We start from the raw sequence: 24,851 nt of genomic DNA, 5'->3' as shown, positions 1-24,851 counted from the left end.
GGGCTCTGGAGCTGCACTAAACTGGCCTGAATCAGCCAGCTAGGCGCCATTAGGTAAGTAATTTAATCTCTCTGAATGCCAGTTACATTCTCTGTAAGACCAGGATGACACTATCTATATCCTAAATATGTTGGGGGCAAGACATAATTCTTCATGTAAACTGAGAAGCAGAACACCAAACACACAGTAGGAACCAGATGATCGATAGCTATCTGATGCTATAAGCATCTATCAGTGGGCAGGGGATCTATTTCTATGTCTGAGAAAGTCATTTCTATTTTTATTCCTCCCGTTCTTCCTTGGTGATAATAAAGATGTGCTGGGTGACTTTTAAAGATAAAAAATGTTAAGTGCTACTCATCTGTAGTGAATAACCTGAATACACACAGTTGCACAACAAAGGATGATTTAATTCGAGGTTTAAAAAAATATTACAGCACATCAAGCAAAATGGCAAAGTACCTTTTCAAAGGTTAAAAAAACCTCACTTCGTGCAACTAGCAAAGATGATTTTTAAATGTATGAAAATAACGCTTGAGAGAACGTTTACATGTAAAGCAGACAAAATTGTGATGACTATGTCTTGTGCGAAAAGTAAATCGCATAACTGGATTTGGTGTGACATTACAGTGTACTTAATTGTGCCATTAGGGAAAAAAATACATTTATTTAGCAAATACTTGTTGAACGCCAATACGCGCCAAGCACCTACAAAACAATTCACAACCACCAGCTCCGCTTCGTTTTCTCAGCTCCCAGCAGCCTTTCCCCCGAAGGAACAGCACTATCTCGGTTAATACCTTAGGCCCATATTTTTACCGAGATCGTCAGTGTGCAAAAGGACAGCGCATGCCAGCCCCGCCCTCCTTATTCAGTCCTCATTCGTCCACGTCACAGCAAATCGAAAATGCTAAGACGTTATTACCACGTCCCACGAGAAAAATGAAGGTATTTCACGCAGCTACTTGTTCCGCCCACGTAAAAGATGGCGCTTCAAGCGTCAGTTATCCCTGCTGCCTTGTTCCTTTCCGTCGGAGGCGGGGTTTAGAGAGGCCGAGAAGTACAGGTTTCGAAAGTGTTTCGTGACTTTTCCGCTTTTTCTCTCCTCCCCTTACTTTCACAGTGTTTGCCGAAGGTGAAAAAGGAAAGAACAAATAAAATTTCACAGGAAAAACACAGAGCTGGACCCAGTAAAGCGTCCTCGGGAACGATTCCGGCGTTGGGTCGGGATTGGGGGCGGGGCCAGGGGCGGGGCGGGGGCGGGGCGGGGGCGGGCTGCGGTTGCGGTCCCTGCGCCTGCGGCAGCGGGAGGTGCAGGCGTGGCGAGTAGGTGAGTAAGAAGCGGCGGACTGGCGGCGGCTTCTTGAGGTCGCGGTCTCCAGACGGCACAGGGGCGGCGGCGGGGGGCTCTTCCCCCAGGTTCGTCTTGTCCTCTTTTTTCCCCTATCGTCATAACCGAAACCGGGCGTGGGGCTTCCCTGTCTGGCGACTAGTGCATACGGGAGTTGCATGCATACGGGTCCGGGTCTTCTCTTAGCGGCGGCGCAAAGATCGGGGGATTGGGAATGAGCCCTTTTGCCGCTTTCCAAACCGCATACCCCGAGCTGGTTGTTTCTCAGGGACCCGGAGGGACCCTTCGGATGCGCGGCTGTGCGCGCAGGCTCTACGGGAAGGAGCCTGGGGCACGGAGAGGCCTGGCGGTGGAAGGTTAGAGGGCGAGCGGCGCACAGCTGCTGCGGTCCAAGTTGGGGACAGAGAGGAGATAATGTTGTTTGGGAGGGTGGTGTGGATATAACACGCCCACAGCACCGAAAATTTTGGCAGCAGTTCTAGGCTGGGTTGTGCTCCATTCTGTGGGACATGACCTAATTGTTTCACAGTTCCGTAGTTACACATACTTAAGGGAAGTGACCACTGTGACTTGGGCATTGCTTGGCTGATGGTATCTGTTTCAGTTTCAGAAAGAAGTGCACTGATTATAGGTCTGCTGTGTCCAGCTGCACGGGGTCTGAGTGGCTATGGTGAACTTTTCCAGGCTTCTGTACTTAGGAGACAGAGAAGGAGATGAGGCACTTGCCAAAGAGAGGTGGCCGTATCAAAAACAATGAAGATTGCTAGTCTCTAGCCAAGTAATAGCCTGATTTTGGCCAGTGGACAAACTCCAATTCTAATAGACCATTCCTGACCTGTGATGCACAGGAAAAAGACACAATACTTTTGGCGTTGCTTTTGACTTGTACAAAAGGATCTGGAAAGTAGTATTAGATTTGATTTTTCTCAGACTTAGGAAAAGTTAACTTAATGGGAACACCACAGAAGCAAAAATGTACTATAACAGAGATTAGTCATATGAAGTCCAAATACTTGAAATATCATGGTGTTATTTGACGTAAATACTGTTGCCAGCACCTCAGCCAAACCCTGCTACTCTTTGAGGAAATAAAATTCGTTGAATTTGCTTTATGAAGACTGTTCTCTTTATACATATGAAAAAATGAGAAAAATTATAGACCATATTGCACTGTGTAGTAAGCTGGCACTAACCTGTTTTAGAGAACAATTACATAAAGGCTAACGATGGTTTTTCCCATAATACTCTAAAGTGGATAAAATAGTCTCTTTATTTGACTCTGTTATCACTCCAAAATTTTCCTTTCAGACAAAGAAGTAGAAAACCCATAAATCTACCTTTCAAGCCTGCCCTTGGGCTCATTATCTGAGAAATTTGAAGCTGTGAGAGAGATGGCCTGATAGTGATATCTTGAACATCTCTTGAGTCTTGCCTAATGAAAATTCAGAAAGTGTCACAAACTTTTTGGTGTTATAAGCAGTTCACTGTGGGTAGAGTTTGTCTGACAAGTCCCTGTTTCCTAAAGTGGACTGATTTAGGACCACCTTGAGGCTGGGAGACAATACACGGAAAGGATGACTACAAGAAGTGTGAGTCTTACTGTAGTTGAATACTGATCTACAACTGCAGTGAATCAACCCATTTTTCTAAATACCTGTCAGAGAGGGGGTGGCTGATTTTTAGTAAAGGTTTAAGAAAAAGCAGAGCTTCAGATCTGCTGCTCTGCCAGTTTTAGTAAATGATAGTTAATATAATCTGCGTATGTTGGACTATTTTCAGAAAGTGTATTGGGTACCTTTCATCAGTGCTATACTTTGTCTATGGGATCACCCAATTTGGACCCTGGCTTCCTTCAAAAGACTCTTAAGGCTAATGTTTGATAACCCTCTGGGGAAGCCAACACTGTATATAAATAGATACGTAGATTAAAAAAAGGACTTCTGGTTTTGAACTGATTTTTTTCAATCACATTTGTATATATGAATTTTGTTCACAAAAATGATGATTTTAAAAAGTATTAGATCATTTTTACAATTCCTAATTATACTTCTCTGTGACATTTCATTTCTCAGGTTATTTCTTTTGGCAGGATTTAAAACTAAGCAATCAACGTGATCCTTCTCCTTTGTTTTCTTTCTAATGATACTAGCAGTGAGACTGAATGTAATTAGTAGTCTATCATAGTTTGATTTCACTATCAGTTAAAAAGTTTTCCTATAACCCAACCAGATTTCGCCTCAGGGCTCATTTCAATTTTAGGAAATGTTTTTATTTTCAGTGCAATGATGATATGCTTGACTTACTACCTTGCCTTTATGATTATCCACCTTTTTTTATAAAAAAAGAGCAAAAGAAAAATATGTTACTGTGCTGTTTTATGCCTGTGTGTTTACTTAATTCATTTCCATGGCCTCCAGTTTGCTGTTGGTAATGATGACAGTAGCATTATTACAGTTTTAATTCAAATTGCATTCTTATATTCTATCATTGTAACTGACTGCCTAAATTGTGTCCAAAACAGTGAATACCTTAAACAAGCTATAAAGCTTATATCCACTTACAATGTAATATAACATATTAAAAAATAAACATTCCCTAAATGAATTTCTAAAATAAAAGGTACACACATAAGAACTGTCTTTGTGTTAAACCATTTCTGCATCTACTTAAAAGAGTTTACCAAACTACATATACGTATTGACGTCATGATAAAAGTGTGCTCCTGATACTCAAAAAATAGAAGTTGTTTTTCCTCAGTGTCTGAACTCTCATGACAAGATGTAGAAAAAATCCTTTAAGTAAAATGGTTACTTTGACATGAATTTAGTTATAGGTCAAATGTGTTCTCCCGAAGCAATCATATAGGCAAAGATAGGTATATCACATTTCAGCTAATAACTGCTATCTTTTACAATTTTGATGAATGGATTTTACAATTTAGATTTGCTTAAGAAATTGCCATTTAAAAAAATTTGGTCTTTGAATACAAATACTCAATTTTAATGTTAAACAAAAATGATTCATTTTACACTAACATCAAATTGAATATGCACCCTCAGAGTGATATATTTGAGTAGGTTAAGATACACAGGAGACCTGAGTTCTAGCCTCACTCTGTGACCTTGGGGAATTCATTCTTCTTTCTGTGTCTGTTTTCTCAGTAGATTGAAAGGCTTGAACAGGGCCCATCCAGTTGTGGTGTTCTCTACATGTTCTGCATAACTGAAGCTTTTTTATTTCAGCTATTTAGAACTCTCTTTGTAGTGATAAAATGCTGTACAGCTGTCTTGAATAGCATATTAAATGTTTTATCTTTGTGTTTCAGTGTCATTTTAAACACCTATAATGACCTTTAGTACCCTGATACCTAGAGAATTCATTGAGAATAACAGGATGTTTGATCATTTTTTCTTACCAATCCACACTGCTGAGTTTTGGCAATTTTTTTCCCCTTTTAGTAGCTTTTACGATATTCCTACTGACAGGTGTTTTGCTAGTTTTGTAGAACTGCCATAACAAAGTACACAAAAATTTATTCTCTCACAGTCTAGAAACTAGGAGTCTGAAATAAGGTGTCAACAGGGACCTGCTCCTCTGAAGGCAGGAGGGAAGAATCCTTCCTTGCCTCCTTGGCTTCTTTTGGCTACCAGCAGTCCTTGGCACTCTTTGCTTTGTATCTGCATCGCTTTCATTTCAGTCTCCAACTTTACGTGGCCCTCTACACTCTATGTCCGTATCTTCAAATCTTTCTCTTTTTATAAGGACACCAGACATTGGATTAGGACTCTCCCTAATCCATATGATCCCGTTTTAACTTGATTATGCCTATTTTCAAATAAGGCCACACTTGCAGATACTGGAGATGAGGGCTTGAACAGATTTTGGTGGGGACACAGTTCAACCCCCAGTAAGCATCAGTGTCTCTAACCGATCCCTCCCCTTTCTCATTTAGTTGGTCTGCTTTAGGAACCAAATATCTGATTGTATTAGAATTGCATGTAGATTGAATATTTGGGAACAGTGGGGATGTATTTGATGAGCTTTAATTTATAATTATTTCCTCTGAATGTTAATAGGCTCTTTTTAGTTCATTGTTATTTGGGATTTCTAAGTATATTTCTCAATATAATGGACACATAGTGACAAGTTACTATGCATCATAAAATTTCATCAGCAAACCCTGTGTACCCCCAATGCAAGTGGAATGTTTCTATCCTGGTTGGAGACATGCTTCCAAATCTTTTTTGACTGAAGAGGAGAAAACCGCAGGTGCCAAAATTATTTGGGTTTTTGATGGGTGGGTTTAAAATTGTTGAACCTAATCGTTGATTTTATTTGTCCTTGTTTAGTTATTTCTGGAGCATTTGGATAATATGACAGTTGGGACATAGTGATGTCGGCTCTCTGTCCTCCACCATCTCCAGCTGTTGCCAAGACAGAGATTGCTTTAAGTGGTGAATCACCTTTATTAGCAGCTACCTTTGCTTACTGGGACAATATTCTTGGTCCTAGAGTAAGACACATTTGGGCTCCGAAGACAGAACAGGTACTTCTCAGCGATGGAGAAATAACTTTTCTTGCCAACCACACCCTAAATGGAGAAATCCTTCGAAATGCAGAGAGTGGGGCTATAGATGTCAAGTTTTTTGTCTTGTCTGAAAAGGGAGTAATTATTGTTTCATTAATCTTTGATGGAAACTGGAATGGGGATAGGAGCACTTATGGACTATCAATTATACTTCCACAGACAGAACTTAGCTTCTACCTCCCACTTCACAGAGTGTGTGTTGATAGATTAACACACATTATCCGGAAAGGAAGAATATGGATGCATAAGGTGAGTGGTTTTGAGCTTATTAATCAGGTGAACTTAGCCATGGAAAGTTTATCTTCTGACATATGTATATCTAATTTTAGGAATAACACACAGTTAATTTCAGGCAGTAGCTCTTGTTTGCATCCACCCTATTAGATACAGATAGATCTAGTCTGATGTCTGTAATATTCATAATGATCCTGGAAGGTAGGAGATGATAGCTCCACATGACAAATAAAACACTGAAGGTTAGAGTAAATAGGGAATGGAAGTTTTAAAGTCCATATTTGTCTTGGGATCCTTTGACTCTAAAAGCTTTTTTGGGGGGTGGGTAGCATTGCACAACTGTTTCGCTCACAGCTGTGTGTGGGTGCGTTTCGAAAGAGTAGTTTCATAAGCAGTCAGCCGTGAAGCTGTGATCCCTTTAACTGTGCCAAGTTCCCACATTGGTAAAATGAGGAGATTGGACCAAATGGTTTTTAGGAAGTACTCCTTTCATTTCATTTTTGTATCATAAATACTTCTATTGATTTCATTCCTCTTGCAGAAGAAATTATTGTTATTCCCTAAATCCTATAGTTTAAAATATATTGATACTATTATTTCCATATACTTTTGGCAGAACTGAACAAATTTATTTCTCTTTTCTGCTTTGCAGTTTGATACTAACATAGAAACACATTAAACAGTCATTAATTTTATGAGGCTTTTATTAGATAATAAGGAAAAATAGTATTTTTAAAGGAGTAGTTTCTTACTATGTTTGCAGACTAGCCGCCTTAATATGAAAATCATTTAAAATCAGGAAGCTCCATATTCTCCAGGTTCAACATGATCTTAGTGAATTTGAAAATGGAAATCCATTATTTTTGTGAAACTATACATATAATTCATTGACTATTTTATGCTAAATTAAGTTTTTAACTTCAAAAAAGGGTGGTGGCGGTTTTATTTTATATTGTCTAGGAGAGCGTGGATTTGTTCAGTTAATTTTCTCATCCCCTTTTTCCTACCCTGAAGTGGATCGTATTTTTCCCATGAACTAATGGGAAAAATAATTACACATGATCATGGCTGCTATTCCGTAATTACACATGAACATGGCTGCAATTTAACTTTATTGTAATAAATAAATAAATAAATAAGCATCAAATATTATTTATTTTAATTATTTTAATGAATTTTCTCTTGCTCAGGAAAGGCAAGAGAATGTTCAGAAGATAGTGTTAGAAGGCACAGAGAGAATGGAAGATCAGGTAAGGTGGCTATTGCATACTGTCAGGCACTGCAGCACACAGCATGTGTCTGTATGAGGCTCAGGGCCACTTTTGTTAGGGCCTTGAAGCCATATTACTTTGACAGAGCCCGAAAGTCAGCAGAGCCTTTATGGAGAATTACGGAATAAACTGGATAAAAACTTGTGTATCTTATCTTAGACCTGAATAGTTAAATGTAAAATCTAATGGTCATGGCACCTACTGATTAATATTTTGCTACCTTTTTTCTGTATACACAGAGTAAGTTTTGAGTAATGTTTATAGTCAGAATTAAAAATTGTATGTGAGATTTTCTTTAAAGCAGTTTCTTAAACATTTGCACAAAAGCAATTTTAACAGGAGGAAAGTGGGGACTCCAAAGGAGTCTATAGTTGAAGGCATAGCCCTAAGCATAGTATATCTTTGAAATTTTATCTTTAAAATGCATGCAATTTACATTTTATTCTATGATATGTTTATTTGTTTTCATTATAATTTGCCAGTGATACTCCTCACCTTAGTACTGATCAGGCTACTTGTAACACCAGGTTTCTAGGAAACTGTGCTGTGTTTATCTCATGACTTTGAATACCCTTAGGGAGCAGGCACCAGAGTTTGAAAAGCACAGTTGCAAAGATTGGGCTTCCATTGTGGAAATGAAGTACAAACCATTTCAGCATAAGGCAGAGAAGTTCTGAAAGAGACCCTCCAATGGAGGAAGGGTTATTTTCTTTTATTCCTATTGCTCCCCCACCCCCACCACCTTCTTTGTTCCTGTTGAAACTGCAGTATAAACGTCAAGGCTAGATTGCCTTTTCTCTGGTTCTCTTCACCATGCCTGAGACAGAATGCTAGTGTTTGTTTTTTTTAACAAAAACTTTTCTAAAAGTTTGTGAAATACAGGGATATTAATGAAGGAAAATACAAACCCTGTAAAATGACCTCCTTCATAATATTTTTATGTCTCTACTTTTGTAAATAACTTTCCAGGACAGAGAAAGTAATTTAGGGGAAAGGTCTAAGAGTTATAAGAAAATATTTTCCTTTACCCAGGGAAGCCCAGCCTTTGCTTTTTGCTCATTAAACTGGGTCTCAAAGAATGGGTTGACTTTTGCCAATTTCTGCTTATGAACTAATTAGATTTATTGCAAGATAAGGAAATTTAGGACCTAACAAAATTCTGCTTTTACTAGGATGTTTTTCAAACCAGAAGCTTGTTCTTACAAAGATACCACTGTTAATGAATTCTGTCTCTCTTTCAAGGGCTCTGGAAGATGTCCTACCCCTTCTGTGTCATGAGGAAAGTATACTTAGGAAAAGCTAGGTTCTTAGAGGGGAAACATGCTCCTCAGAAGTATAAGTTAGAGAAGTTTGAGGAGAAAAGGAAGCTTAAGGAATTTTTTTACAGCCTTTCTATGTTCAGCCTTGTAGGATTTTTTTTGTTAAGTTTCAATAAGAATATTCATTTGTTTTTGATGATAAATATCAGATATGTGTATGAACTACTATATATGCCTAAACCTAAGGGAAGATGTTTTTTGACAATTATCCTTTATGAAAAGGAGTTGCCTGATAATTGAGTCCTTGCAAATCTCACGTGATGTGCTTTCAGTGACTTCATTTTGGACAGTGAATACTATTTGGGGATGACAGAACTTCAGTCAGTGCTCACTCTGGATGCTTATAGGTGACAGCTGATAAAATTGCTGTATAAGGAAGCAGATACAATAGCTTCAGTCACCATTCTTGTTGATTCTCAGTATTATTGATTGTAATTGTAAACAAGCATTTAAAAATTATTTTAAAGCTTTGGCTGGTGTGGCTTGGTTGGAGTATCATTCTGTTCCCAAACGGTGTGGGTTCAATTCCCAGTCAAGGCACTTACCTGGGTTGCAGGTTCTATCCTCAGTAGGGCATGTTTGGGAGGCAACCAATCGTTGTTTCTCTCTTCCATCAGTGTGTCTCTTTTTCATTGTAGTTTCTTTCTCTATTACTCTCTCTTTCCCTCTCCCTCTCCCCCCTTCCCCCCCTCTAAAATTAATGAACATATCCTGGGGTGAGAATTTATTTTAAAAGTAGAAGTATTATCTTAAAAGAACTCTAAGGGAAACTTGTGTTTTATCGATTATTAAAATATACATAAGTGGTGATTTTGATTTGCATTTGGGTAAATTAAAGCTTATGAATGTGAAGGTTCAATATTGATTCACGCTTTACTACTGTGTTAATTGTTGAGGATTTCAGAATCTTACCCCTCGTTTTCCTCATTTTTAAATATAAAACACATTGATGACCTTTAATTAATAGGATATATCTTATAAGACATTTCAAAAGGAGATCCTTTCTAAATTTGGCATGATGATTTAAGTATTGCATTGAACAGTAAATGATAAACCAGTGTTTCTGACTAAAGAAAATTATTTCCAGAAGAATAAAAATGAGTTTTCAACAGCATGTAAATCCTTTAGAAATATTTTGGAGTAGGAGACTTGTTTGGAGCTGTATTTGAACAAATTATCAGTATTCCTGTCAAAGGTCATTATTTTTGGCTTTCTTTATTTAATTTTTTATTGTCCAACTTAATGTTATTTTCTTCAGCTCACTTTACTTTTTTGTGCAGGGTCAGAGTATTATTCCAATGCTTACTGGAGAAGTAATTCCTGTAATGGAGCTGCTTTCATCTATGAAATCACACAGTGTTCCTGAAGAAATAGATGTAAGTTTTTATTTCATTAAATAGGGGCAGTGGTATGCTTTATCAATTTTTTGAGTTAAATTACTCTTATGTATATTACTAGTATTCTCATTTTAGTAGTATGCATTTTTTGTCATATATACTATCTGTATGAAGTATTAGGCACTTCAACAAAAACACTTGCAATTATAGAGGCTTTTTGGTCAGTGATAATTATGATTACATTAAGATTTACTTGGCCTCTTTTATATTTCTTAAAATTGGGAGAATTTCAGACCTTATAGAAGTAATCAGTGTTTTAATTCAATACTTTTGGTAACAAAACAGTATACAAATGGAAGTTTATTCATATTCACTAACATAGTTTTCCCTAATCATTTGTTGAGAACATTTTGAGTCACACACTATGCATGCATGGAGAAGTCTTTAGGAAACTGCTCTTGTTGTTGTCTGTCATTTTTGTCATTAAGATTTGCTTCCTGATTCTGACAGCTCAGAAGAGGAAGTTGTTCTTGTAAAAATTGTTGCTTAACCTGCCTGACGAGCCTTTGCATTTGTTCTTCTAAAAGCTTATGCACAGAGATTGTTTTATGGGGATTCTTGATGCTTAGAAATGAGGGTAATGTGTTACATTGAACCTAGATTTCAGAATACTTGTGTATTAAAAATGTTTTTTCAATATGATGTTATGCCAGCATAATTTTTTTGGTGCATTTTAGATTGCTGATACAGTTTTCAATGATGATGATATCGGTGATAGTTGTCATGAAGGCTTTCTTCTCAAGTAAGAATTTTGTTTCTTTTCATAAAAGCTAAAAGAAGCAAGATACAAATCTTATGCTCACCTGTGACATGGCTACTCCACATTATTCTGGGGAAAACATTGCACATTTGAACTATTACTTAGCTTTGTGTTATTTTTTCATTTATTACATATCTGTGATATATTTGAGGTTACTCCTTTTTTTTAATATTTAAAGAAGCTGAGTTTCCACAGCACCCAGACAAGAGATCTTGGTCTCTTGTTTGGTTCTGGTTTCTTGTTTTACTTCTCATTAAAGCTGAAACTAAGAATCCTTTCAAAATAAGGTACATTGTGGATGCCCTTGAGTTATTTGGGACTAGAAAAGAAAATTATTTCTATTTGTCCTGATCCACTCCATCATACAGTAGACTTTAGTACTTAAAGGTATGGGTCCTAAAACCGGATTTGCTGGGTTACTGCTGTGTAACCCTGACAAGCTACCTGAGCTTCATGTGCCTCCATTTCCTCATCTGTAAAATGGAAATAAAAATAGTACTTCTTTATGGGATTGTTCTAAGTGCTGAATGAAGTAAATCAAATTTAAAATTTAAAATAGTGCCTGGCACATGTAAGCACATAACAGTAGCTAATAGCTAATGTTTGCTATTTTTATTTCTTCTAAGGAAAATAATAATGGCCAGTATTTATTGAGTGCCTACATGTTAGTCCCCAATCTAAGTGCTGTCTCTACATTTAGAGTTTCATACTCTGCTTTACAATGCAGAGTATGAAACAATGTGTTTACAATGTGTTTCTTTACAATCGCAGGTTACCATGAAATTTTATTTTTTAAAACCGAGTGAAAGAATAAGGCTTGTGCTGTTATGCCCCATAGTCACTTTCCTTTAGGCCTTTGATGGAACTGGAGAGGCAAGGGTGTGGCTAGCTTAGAAGCCTTAAATGGCTTGAATCAGAAGCATTAGTCCTGATTCTGTTCAGCATCAGCCACTCTTAGCAGTATTTTTAAATCCTCTTTGGCTTTGCATAAATCAATCTCTTTCAACACTGCAGTTTCTTCCTCTATAAAACGGTGATACTTTTACTAAATGGGTGGTTTTAAGGTTCAAATGAGAGAATATCTGTGAAAGGCATGTAGAAATAAAGGTGACATTACACTTTTGTAGCTTTTATGTTCTTCATGTAAAGTTACTCTAAATTACCTGAAGCTCACTTGCCTTTTTTTTAAGTTTGTAAAATTGTTTTAATTTTTTTTCTTCAATTCACAGTGCCATTAGCTCACACCTGCAAACCTGTGGCTGTTCTGTCGTAGTAGGTAGCAGTGCAGAGAAAGTAAATAAGGTAATTTATTTTGTAACCCAGCAAATAATCTGATTTTTGAATACTGCTGACATGTCATGGATTGTAATTTAAAAGTTAGGTTGAGGTCACAATGAACTAATAGTGTAAGGAGGAAATATAATCTGACCAAATTACTATGACACCCTAAGCAAAAAGGAGTTTGGAATAAACTGAATAGGAAGTCACTTATCTGTTACATTTTGATAATTCATAAATAATGGTTTCAGTATTTTATAAATGTTTTTCAGAATATTTTAAAATTAGATATTTTTTAAATCGTCTTTTATTTATTGATGTTACCTTTAATAAATATGAAGGTGGCTATGTACTTTTCATATAAATTCCAATGAAATTTTATCTGATCACCTCGATTTCATTTTCTTGTTTTTTTCCCCCTAAATCTGTCCCTGTTTGGGACCTATTTACCATAAGTGGTCAGTGCAGGGTATATTTTATTCAGTGATGTTTGTGACCACTTCCTTCATGCTACATGAGTTAGTAAAGAATTAATGAGCAGTTAAACTTTTAAAGCAGGCAACAAACTTAAGGAATTTTGTACTTTTCCTCACTGATCACTAATTAGAAGGATAAGTATACATATCTAGCAATTTAAGCAAATCTTTTTTTTAAGTTTTACATAAGAGATATGTTAGGAATAATTATTTGCTTGACAAATATTTTCCTTTTTTTCTGTAATAAGCTTCCCTATATATTTACATGAGCCTTAATTTACCAAAATTATATTTCTAATACAACCATTTGTGTACAAGTTTACTTCTATGATTATGCTGCATCTAATGATTAGTGATGTTATTTCTGTTACTCCAAGAAAGCAGCTTTCCATCTGCATCCCCCAAAGTCTTCCAGTCTCACAGAGAGACTTTTTAATTACTTCTTGAGGAAGAGACACTCTGTGGTAGGGACTGTGTGTTTTTAAAACATTTTCTCATCCCACATTGTCTTCTGGCTTAATAGCTTCCCTTTTGAAACCAGAAAATACACCGGCATTCAGGCTGCCTGTCACTACCAAACCCAATAAGCAATGACAGCGATTGAATCTTTATGGGCGCTTTATTCAGATGGCTGGAGATCTGAGAAGATGGTGGGTTCATACCTAACAGACCATCTTGTCTTCTCTTTCTAGGCCAGACTTTTTATAACAGGGAATAAACAAGGTGTGGTGAAGGGTTTTGAAATTCAGGGAGGATTGGGTAGAAAAACTGCAACATTCCTGTCCTAGGCAGTTAGCTGTTCCCAGGGGTGGGTGGTCATCTGTCCCTCCCTGAAATACAAAGGCCCAGATGCCTCCACTTGTCCCCAGGCTGTAATCTTTAGCAGTGCCCCAGGAGGTCGGCTCTTTTCCCAGAAGCCAGATGGGCCTTATCTGTAGTTGTTTTTTTTTTTTAAAAAAGCTTTAACGTATACATTACTTGCTACACTTACAGTTTTTTACCTTAAACTAAAATTTTCCAACTCTTGAGTCCCCTATCACATGGACCTTATTAATTTGAGAAAAAGGTTGCCACTGTTCTACATTGTAAACCACTGCTTTAATACAAAACCTCTAAATATAGTCTGAATTCCAATGCAGTTACATGGTGTAGAGAAGGAAAATTAATGTTCCCTCTCCTTCTAGGTTTTTGGAAAATTAATGTTCCCTCTCCTTGTAATTAGGCAGATTAATTAACAGGAGAAAACAAGTTTAATAACATACATACCTGCACGTAAGTGGGAGTTATGCACGAAAGCTGAGTACCTCAAAAAACAGCACAAGCTTTTACCTAACACGTCTTCAGCTAATGACCAAAGGAGATTTTGATAGGGAATTACAGGATAAGGGAACAATTAGGTCGGCCTTGCCTATCAGTTGATGAGCTTTCTAGAGATTATGTTGTTCTTCTCTTGATGCAGATTTTCCTTATAAATGTAAATGTGTCTTACAAAACGGTAACTTGCAGGGTTTCCCCTGTGTCTGCTGCTTCTTAAAAATAATCAGCCTAAAATAATCCTATGTCAAAAAGGCATATTTGGGGATGGCAAATTCTGCTCTCTTTCAATGGCTTTTTTGTTTCCTTAATAAATCCATAGATCAAATTCTATTAGAACCATAGTTTTCTATGGTTCACTTCAAACAGTGGCTCACTTATTTTAAATAGAATATGAGGGAATTAATTCATGTTCTCTTAAAGGATTTGGACAATTCTTGATATTCATTGTAATGGGATTTCACATATAGAACTATTAAAAGCCATAATTCTGTCTAATTTTACTGCATTTAAATTTCTTGTCCCGAATTGTTTGTTTGTTTGTTTGTTTGTGAAGCACTTGCTGCTAGGTGAAGCTATAAGACAGTAACTCAACGAGGTCATTACTTCCTGCTGAAATAAGGACCTCTTGGATAAGTAACTTTAGATCAGTCACTGGCAGAGTCACAACATGTATTCGAATGTTAAAAGTTTTGAGATACACTATACTGTAAGCTTACGAACATTTCCCAAACTTATTTGACCATAGAATTCCTCTCTTACCCACAACTGTTATAGCCCATGGACTATTCTGGGTGACTAAGGAATACTTATTTCTCAGGATGTATTTTATTGGCAAAAACAATTAAAATTTCTATTACAATTTCTTTGATAAAACAAACCAATAATATTTTTTACATTACATTTTAATGCTAAAATCTTTTCTTTTACAGATAGTAAAAACATTATGCCTTTTTCTGACTCCAGCAGAGAGAAAATGCTCCCGATTATGTGAAGCAGAATCATCATTTAAATATGAGTCAGGGCTCTTTGTCCAGGGCCTGCTAAAGGTATAGTGTACGTTTGTCACAGGTGAAACCAATTTTTGAGACTTTTTGTAAGTGTATTTTGAACATTAGTATTAAATTTTTCTCAGGCTTACGTGCCAAGGGGCTGACTTCCTTTACGCAGATCTAAGCACAGAGTATATGCCTTATGGATTTATGGTTGGTATCCGTGAACTATCACAGAATATCTTTCTTTGTGTTTCTCTTTGGTTTCCTGTAGCTGTCTATCTGGCCTTACAATTTTCTTTTAATATGTGCTTGAATTTGTTTGTATACCCGAAATAGGAACATTTCTATTTTACTCAACAGATTTGAATTTTTGTGTTACCATTATATGTTTATGTGCCATACACATTTATTGAAAAAATTTTAAGCTGCTTTCTGACTAGAAAAGTGTGTGAGATTTAATCAATCCTCTGTGTATGTATTAGAAAAATCATTTTACATTTTTGTTTTGTTTGCTTAAGTTTACTTTGGAAGGAACAAAACATAAATGTAAATTGTCATTACTTTTAATAATTATGGGGAAGATAATTATTCACTTTATTGCATCTATTATTATTTTGACTATAATCAAACACACAAAGATGTAGATTTTCTACTGCTTATGTGATCCTGTCAGAGTGGATGCTTTCTTGAGGATGTAAACATAACAAAATGAAAGAAAAATATTAAAAAATGTTGCAAATAAAAATTATATTCAGCTTTTGCATTTTTTCCTTTTTAATTTTTTAAGAGATTTTATTTATTTATTTTTAGACAGAGAAGAAGGGAGGGAACAAGAGAAAGAGAGACACACCAATGTGTGGTTGCCTCTCATGCTCCCCCAACTGGAGTCCTGGCCTGCAACCCAGGCATATGCCCTGAACTCTTTAAGAGGAATGGAACCAGCAACTCTTTGGTTCACAGGCCCATGCTCAATCCACTGAGCTGCTACACTAGCCAGGGCAGCTCTGCATTTTCAATAATGTGCCTTCTGTGAGCTCAAAATATTAATATTTATATGCCAAAACTCTTTAAGGAAAATCAGTTCTTTTTAAAAAATATTTTATTTATTCATTTTTAGAGGAGGAAGGAGGGAGAAAAGGAAAGAAACATCGATGTACAAGAGGAATATTGATTAGTTGTCTCTCACATGCCCCCAACTGGGGACCCAGCCCACAACCCAGGCATGTGCTGTGCCTGGGAATTGAACCAGCAACTTCTCAGTCTGCAGGATGGTGCTCAATCGGCTGAGGCACACCAGCCAGGGCCAGAAATCATTTCTAACTTGAATTATACAAATCTGAAAATTAGAACTTCTTCCTAGCAAAGGCATAAGGTACTTAGTACTTTTATTTCCTCAGCAACCTCTCATTTAATTATATGATTTTATCCTTGAAAGGTCTTATAGTGGATGCATAGAGGAAAATTTCAAACTATGATTCAATGATAATATGTTAAGAATTTTCCGTGCAATTATAAATTCTATAGCCTTTCAGAAATGCTTTGATATTATGTATCAAGAGCCTTACAAATGTTTAAAGATTTAAATTGGTATTTCTACCTCTGGAAATTCATCCTAAGGAAGCAATTATATATGCAGAATATTTACTTAGAAAGATGATCATCACAGCATTGTAAGAGTGAAAAAATGAAAACAGCCTTTGTCTTCTGTTCTCTTCAGTCATATAATAGTGCTTTATACACGGTGTATCCTTGTTCCACGGCAACCCAACTGACTACACCGAGAAAGAAGTGCATTTTTTACTTATTACAAAAATACACATTTGAAATTTAAAAGAACATGAATAGTCAAGAGGAAGAAAAAGTTACTTGTAATCTCACAATCCATTGAATAACCACTATTATTATTTGGCATGTATGCTTTTGGTCTTTTTTTTCTTCTGTGTATTTTTTTCCCCAATTAAAAATATTTTTTATTATATTCCAAACAAAGAATATAGAACAAAGCATGTTCCAAACTGCTTTGATCACAATATATTGTGAATATCTTTCAAAATGAACACATAAACTTGAGCAGCTTAATTTTAATCACTTTTTGGATGCTTAAGGTTGTTTCTATCCTCAACATTTTGCACACAATCATGATTAATATCCAAGTATAAATTCCTAGAGATGGATTTGCTAAATCAAAGGCAGTTTTTCTTTTTTAATTTAAAAAATAATTCTTGCCCTGGTCAGCATGGTTCAATTGGTTGAAGGGTCGTCCCATAACCAAAAGGTCATGGCTTCAAAACCCAGTCAGGGCACATACCGAAGTTAAGTCCTCGGTCCAGGTGCATGTGGGAGGCAACCAAGTGATATTTCTCTCCCATATCAACGTTTCTCTCTCTCCCATCCTTTATAAAAGCAATGAAAAAATGTCCTCAGGTGAGGATAAAAAAGAAGTCTGTATATCTTTTGGCATATAAGACAGTTTTCCTTTCAATATCACAGGATTCCACTGGAAGCTTTGTGCTACCTTTTCGGCAAGTTATGTATGCCCCCTATCCCAGCACACACATAGATGTGGATGTGAACACCGTCAAGCAGATGCCGCCCTGTCACGAACACATTTATAATCAGCGTAGATACATGAGGTCAGAGCTGACAGCCTTCTGGAGAGCCACTTCAGAAGAAGACATGGCTCAGGAGTCTTTCATCTACACAGACGAAAACTTCACTCCTGATTTGTAAGTAATGCCCTGCCTTTTGATATTGTCATTAAGCAATATTATGAAATTGTATCTTTTATGAGTAAGAACAAAACAAATGGGTCTGTGTTTAAAAAGAAACATTCTAGGAGAATTATGTCTGAAGAAATAATTTGGTTAATCAAGCATTTTTTTCTTGAATGTCTATTTTCCTACTATAATTGCGTTTCCCATAAGATAGGTTAGTTGTTAAAAATAAATATTTAAATATTTATTTACCAAATATATATTGCCCTCCTAGGCACAGTACCAGGTACTAAGGTCAGTAGTGGCCAGATAGCCCAGCTCTGACATTGCTTGTAGCCTAATGTATATGAGTCACCAAAAAGCGATTCAGGCCCTGGCCTGGTAGCTCAGTTGATTAGAGCATCGTCATGATACACCAAGATTTCAGGTTTGATCTCAGGTCAGGGAACATAAAAGAATCAGCCAAAAGAATGCATAAATAAGTGAGACAACAGATCGATGTTTTTCTCTCTCACACTCAATAAATCGTTTTTTTTTAAAGTGTATTGAGTAAACCAAAGAGTAATTCTGAGTCTTTTCCTTCTTGATATAGGACTATAAAATACAACAAAACTGTTAAAAATATTAATACAGCATTCTTTTACTTTGCATTTTATACTGTGGTATTTGTTCCTTACCATAAAGTCTGATCAGTCAATTAAAAAAAATAAAAGTAATGATGATAAAATATTCAGTGTGGGCCCAATTAGGGGAAAAAATGATAAATCTGAATTATAAAACCCTAAGGAAACAGTTAAAGGATGTTCTGAAATCAGGAAAACATTTGTAGTATACTGTGATGACCTTCTCTAAATAATTTAAAGTGCCTGGCACATAGAATGTGCTCAATAAATGTTACTAGAATATTACAGGTGTGAGTATACAAGTGAACAGCACAGTTGGAGTAAGCAGCCTGTGTTTCTGAGAAAGGTTGTGAGCTGAGGCAACAGACATGCGGAGCCCCAGTCATCACACAGAGGGTGTTGACTGAAAACATAGAAAAAGAACTCCATGTCCAAGGCGTCCCTAGCCTCTTGTTCAGGTGCAGAAGGATGACTTCATTAGAACTCTCTTTCCCTGCCTCTCCAGTGTTCTTGTTGATTCCTTAGAAAGCTTTAGGGAAATTGGTTTAGAATGTGAATTGGTCGAATAGAACTCCAGGTCACAAAGTTTTCATATACAGTATTGTTAATTTTGGTACATACGAATAAATTCTCAGAATTAATCTGTTCCTTCAAATATTTTCTTCTTTCCTAAAGTATTTAGTATTTTTTTTCTTTTTTATTAGGTGCTTCGGAGCTATTTTGGGGGAATTTGTTGAACTTTAGAATGAGTTTACAATCCTCTAGTATTTTATTTGGAAAATATGTGTATACTTTAACATTTCTTACTCATTTTAACCAGTTATGTTTGCTTCACTGATTTGACAAACTATGATCAGCCAGCTGTTCTTGTTTTGCTAATCATAACAAAATAACATTACGATAAAATGTTTTGCTAGCTCTAAGTAAATTTTTTTATCATAAAACTGTCCAAATAAATTTTTAGACACTAGATTGTATATTGTTAAATTTTATGTATTTTAGAGATATTTTACTTTTTAGTTTATTTTAAACAATATTTATTTTTAAGATACTTTTTAATTTAAAAAATAATTTCAGTCACTGCCAATAACAAATGAAAAATCAGTCACTGGAAATATTTTTAAACACTTTGCTTCATCTGATTCACTGTGCCCAGGATATTCATTGAGAGAAACAGGTATGTTCAGAACGGTGGACTTAAATGAATAGTCTTATTCTCTCTCCAAAGCTAGAGGAGGCTGCTGTCAGTGTCCGTATTAATTGGACACCTAGCAATCAAGAAATGATGTTTTCCACGCTCCACCCCACTTTGGGTTTCCTTCTGTTGTTTGATATACCCTTCTCGTAGAACTAGGAAATTTAGGTACTTTCCTATGTACCTCTGCATACAGCTCTTTCCTGTCACTCCTCTCAGCCACTACTTCCAGTTAAAAATTGCTCATCTTATTAAATGTTACATTACCCCTTTGACTTGAGTATAGCCTAGCATCTCAGGAAATTATTTAGGAAAGTAGAAGGCAAGGAGAGGAGAGGAAGAAGAGAAAAGCTCAAAGAGACCTGGAACCTGGGACCCGGGAAAAGAGGATTCTTTTTTATGAGCATCTACTATATCCGAGGTGGTATGTTAGATCCATGTTCTCTCGAGTGTGCATTACATCTTGACTTCTTTCTCTCGTTGTCATGGGAGGTAGTACTTTTTTAGAGCGCCAGCTGTTTCGTGTTTCTTGCCAGATGATGGACTTGTTGATGCAGAACCCGGTGGTTGAAATATCCAGATAGCCATCTAGCTGTGTTCCTTATTCCCACTCAAGTGATTCTTAGCATTTGTCCTTTTCTCTCTTTTCATCTTAAAATGTTCTCTAGAAGTTATTGTCCATAAGTTTATCCTTTTTTGTTCTGGCTTTTGGTGTTAGTGGTATATGTCTTTTTATCACTGTTTTATTTTTGAGATGTCAGGAATTGGCTCTCAACATTTTTTTGTAAGCTGAGGGTACTAAAATAGGTTGATAGATATTATATATCAATCTTGGGACTGCTTGTATCTTTAAGAGAAAAATGATCACATAGTGGTCTGATAAACTACAGTAATAAACAAAGGTCTTGAGTTAAAATATATATTTTGTATCTTCAAATACGTACATCTGGTTTTTATAAAAAATGATTATATATAATATGCCATTTCAAAAAATTTTAACTTATTGATTAGAGTATAGGATTATGGAAAGTAGCATTGTGCAGCCATCTCAACATTTGGACTATTTTCTTCATAGGAATATTTTTCAAGATGTCTTACACAGAGACACGCTAGTAAAAGCCTTCCTGGATCAGGTAAATATTAAACCTGAGACTTTTGTAGTGAATGATATGATTGATGTTTGTTTGTTTTTTAGTATATCCTACAATGGCTGTACTCTCTATATATATAACATCATAGAACTGAGTCATCATCTTTTTGTAGTGTCTTTGGTCTTTCTTAAAGTGTCTAAATGGTTTTTCTTTTGCATTGTTAATGTGTAGTCATATAAATATTAACAATTAAAGATGTATCATTCCCCAGTTCAAATAATAAATGTTTTAATTCTGAGCACTAACCTGTAACTTACAGTGTTTTCTTTGGGGGAGGGTGAAGGGAGAGTGTGAATAAATGTTTTTTATTGCCTTAATTGAGTCAAAAATGACTTTAAATCCTATACCTCTGTGATAGCATCTTAATTGCCTCCTTTTGGGGAAAAAATCTGCTTAATTTGAAGAAAATTATAGATTATATGGGACTTATTTCTTAATATAATAGAGCTTTGTCATAGTATTCTGAGACTGAGGTCAAGAAACATTGTCATAGATGTGGCTCTGAATAATGAGTTCCTTAGGTTAACTAGAATTTTTTTGAAGAGGGGCTTCTTAATAATATTTATAGTAAGGACATTAAAATACATGAACACAGCCTGTGGGTGTGTGTTTGGTGGACAAGGGATTCTGGCCTGGATTTGGGCTCTGTCCAGCTCAGTAACTTTTAGGTGTCCAAAGGTTTTTCACAAACAGGAATTTGCCCTTTTCAAAGATCTTGTATGTACAATATGATGAGTGAATAAAGTATTGATACAGTGGTTAGCACATAGTCAACATCCAGGGCTGTGTGGTCTGTGATATTTTAAGTTCAAGGATAATAGGTAGTCATGTAATTCTGTGCTTCTCAATCTGAAATAAAACCCTTCTACCGCTAAGCCTGCACCCTCTCCCGCGCCACCCTCCTCCCTTCCAGAGCAAGAGAACTAGAGGGATGTGGATATCTCAGAATCACGATCTAAGCATGGCTCAGCTTCTGGGAACTTCATTTGAAGATGTAGGCAAAAAAACTTGAGTAACACAACTGGAAGTAACTTGTAATTGTGATTTTTAATTAAATAGATATGCATATATTCTTAGGAAGAATGCAAAATGCTAACTTTTAAATATGAAATACTGTCAGGCTCTTCCCAGGCTTAGTACTTATGTCATACTCCAGCCTGTTAGGAGACACCAATAGAAATGATTGAGGGGAATTCCTGTAATGTTTGTTACCTTCCAGGTGCTGTTAATGCTGTGATTAAAACGTGGTATAAGTAGAATGAAAGCAAAATATTTTTTAAAATATTTTGTTTTCCTGTAGGTCTTTCATTTGAAACCTGGTTTATCTCTCAGGAGTACTTTCCTTGCACAGTTTCTTCTTGTCCTTCACAGAAAAGCCTTGACGCTAGTAAAATATATAGAAGATGATACGTGAGTAAAACTATATGGAAGACAAACCTTTGCACATTATTTTGTTTTGTTTTCTTCCCTTTGGACATTTTCTATGTTACATGTATGTATTTTTTTTATTTGTAGGCAGAAGGGGAAGAAGCCGTTTAAATCTCTTCGGAACCTGAAGATAGACCTTGATTTAACAGCAGAGGGCGATCTTAACATAATAATGGCTCTAGCTGAGAAAATTAAACCAGGCCTACACTCCTTTATCTTTGGAAGATCTTTCTATACTAGTGTACAAGAACGAGATGTTCTAATGACTTTTTAAATGTGTAACTTCCTAAATATATTTTGTCACAGTCATGATTGCTGCTAAAGGAGCTCAGTGGGATGGCACACGTCAATCCCTGGGACGGTTCCCCAGAGCTCTACCCAGCAGTGGAGTTACACTTAGCTACACTACAGCTGTCACAAGGAGTCCGCAAGGGCTGTCAGGTGCATCATTAGCAACGAATGGATCTTTTCCTACTTGTGCTCACTTGGGATACAGACTTATGTTTACAATTGTAATAAATATTGCTATCTTTAAAAAGATGTAATAATAGGATAGAATCTTGACCAAAACTACTGTTTTGTGAAACTTAGGCTTCATGGTTTACACGTATCAAAGTGAAATTTTTGTTAGCTTCCGAAGACGTAATACTAGTTGACTTTCCGTTTTTGGTGTTTCTCGGAATATGAAATAACTGTAATTGGTTGCAGTCAGCTGGAAATTAGAGCATCTAACTCATTTCAGTTCCATATACAGGAAGTTAACTTGAACCTAGGGTAAGTTTTAGGAAATACTGTTCTAGCAGATGTTTAGTTAAAATTAGTAATTAGAGCCTGTGCTATAGACTTAGTTATTCCTATTCTGTCTGTATAGAAATGTCAGTGTGTTTAGTCCCGATTCCGATGAACCTCAGTTGGCTTTTGTCTGTTAAGCTCTTGTCAAAAAACTATGTAGGGAATTGGATTTGTTTCAGTAGTTCTTGACAACTATATAACTTAATTTTCATTATTTTTGAGACAAGTGGAAAAGTGTACCTCTTGTGTCTTTTGTTTCCTTGGAAAAATATAATTACTTGGAAGAAGTTTGGATTTCAGTAGTCAGTCATTGTCATCTTATTTTCTTCTCATAGAGTCTTACCTTCACTTGGCAATCATTGTAACTCTAAGATTATTAAATAGAGAATATGCTAGTTATCTCTTTTTGGGAATAGAGAATAATATCTTTTATATTTCTGCACATATTTTTATAGTTGGTTGCTGCGTGTCTTTGCCTACAACATATGAGGAATAGCAGGAGAAACTTTACTGATGTGTTGTTTACTAGGTGTTACTTTGGCAGAACTGCCAAAGTTTTCTTAATATGCTTGGACCATTTTGCTGGCTATAAAATAACTGATTAACATAATTGTGTGCTAGAACAGTGTTGACATAGTAGTAGTATATGTGAACATAATGTTTTTTTTAATCTAAGACTGTGGAAGTAACACAAAAGGGAAAAATATTTATAAGGGATAAAAGTGATAGAGCTCCTCTGCCCTGACCCAAAGTCACCCAAGAATATGTTCTGTTCTCAAAAGTCCTGATAGCCTTTCACATCTCTAGCAAGAAAGATGTAGACCTCTTGATTTTCACCTACACGGAACTAGGTGACTGACGCTCTACAGCTCAGGCATGAAAAGATATACACATACCACCTCTTTGTACCCTGTACTCAGTGTGTGTGTGTGTGTGTGTGTGTGTGTGTGTGTGTGTTTAATGATAGATTATTTAAGTACAGACATATTTTTTCTTTTTTGCTGGTTTATTATATTGTTATACAGAATGCAAGTTGTACAGTGAAATAAGTTATTAAAGCATGTGTAAATATTGCTACATGTATTTTCTCCTAGGAGGAGAATTTTGAATAAAATATCTTTGAAATTTTGTCTCATGATTATTTGTTTAGAAAAACAATGCTATGATATTGAAAGACTGGTTTCATGTTCATAACAGTCATATGGAGTCTAACCTTTTTTTTAATAAAAAATATGTGTAAAATTTTATTTAATGCTGGTGATGGGAAACAGTTTGCCACCCCAAAACAGGCCTTTGGGGATCTTGATTATTTTAAGCTGAGTATTTTTAAGAAAAAAAAAAGACTCAAAGAATCTTTGACCATCCTCCTAACTGCCCCCCAAAATTAAGAGAACCTGCACCAGTGAGGGAGATGTCATCGTAATGAACCTCAGTTTCATATGAACTAAGTGGGGTAAGCCAGGAGGAACCTAGCAAGGCCCTTTTGATTCAGGTCTGTGTCCCATAGTTAAAGATGGCCCAGCAGACCTTTACAAACATTTGCTTTCCCATCTTCATATGAGTTGTTTTCCTGCTCTTAGAAGTCCTGAGCCACCACCCTACCCAATTTCTCCTTAGCTCAAGACAGCATATTAGCCTCAACTGCCTGTGTTCTGGGATCTCGTTTTTTATGGAGCCCCCATATGTCCATGGCTAATAAATTTGGTCACTTTCTCATGTTAATTTACCTCATCTTAATTTGGTTATTAGTCCAGCCAAAAGAACTTAGAAGGTAGAAGGAAAATTATTTTTCCACCCCTCACTGGAATCATGATTTTTTTCTTTTTTTTACAGAAAGTCTGTCTGCTTAATTTCTAGGATTGCATTCTGATTTTTTTAAATCTATATATTAATATTTCAAGATAATTGTTGGATAAATACTTTTTAAAAATTCCTACAATGATATTAATATAACCTAAACTGAAG

The 24,851-nt window shown here is 36.1% G+C and overlaps 1 protein-coding gene across 3 annotated transcripts; it reads left to right on the top strand.

Annotated features, from left to right (window-relative positions):
- Nucleotides 1-1,267: 1,267 nt before the first annotated feature.
- C9orf72 (C9orf72-SMCR8 complex subunit) lies at nt 1,268-24,011 on the top strand. Of its 3 annotated transcripts, none has more exons than XM_037060631.1 (11): nt 1,269-1,330; nt 5,701-6,188; nt 7,364-7,423; nt 10,044-10,139; nt 10,838-10,902; nt 12,150-12,222; nt 14,921-15,037; nt 17,474-17,709; nt 20,591-20,648; nt 21,967-22,076; nt 22,182-24,011. In XM_037060631.1, exons 2-11 carry the CDS (start codon nt 5,745-5,747, stop codon nt 22,366-22,368), a joined length of 1,446 nt encoding a protein of 481 aa, XP_036916526.1. In that variant the 5' UTR covers nt 1,269-1,330; nt 5,701-5,744; the 3' UTR covers nt 22,369-24,011. The 3 variants fall into 3 exon arrangements, with proteins under 3 accessions (XP_036916528.1, XP_036916526.1, XP_036916527.1); XM_037060632.1 differs by lacking the exon at nt 1,269-1,330 and adding an exon at nt 1,401-1,419; XM_037060633.1 differs by lacking the exon at nt 14,921-15,037 and having other exon boundaries at nt 1,268-1,330.
- Nucleotides 24,012-24,851: the final 840 nt, after the last annotated feature.

The sequence above is a fragment of the Sturnira hondurensis genome, unplaced genomic scaffold, assembly GCF_014824575.4.
Source record: "Sturnira hondurensis isolate 20B ecotype Veracruz unplaced genomic scaffold, ASM1482457v3 Scaffold0012012, whole genome shotgun sequence".
NCBI lineage: Eukaryota > Metazoa > Chordata > Mammalia > Chiroptera > Phyllostomidae > Sturnira > Sturnira hondurensis.
Note: the sequence above shows the minus strand (reverse complement) of the source record. Positions and strands in the feature narration are given on the sequence as shown.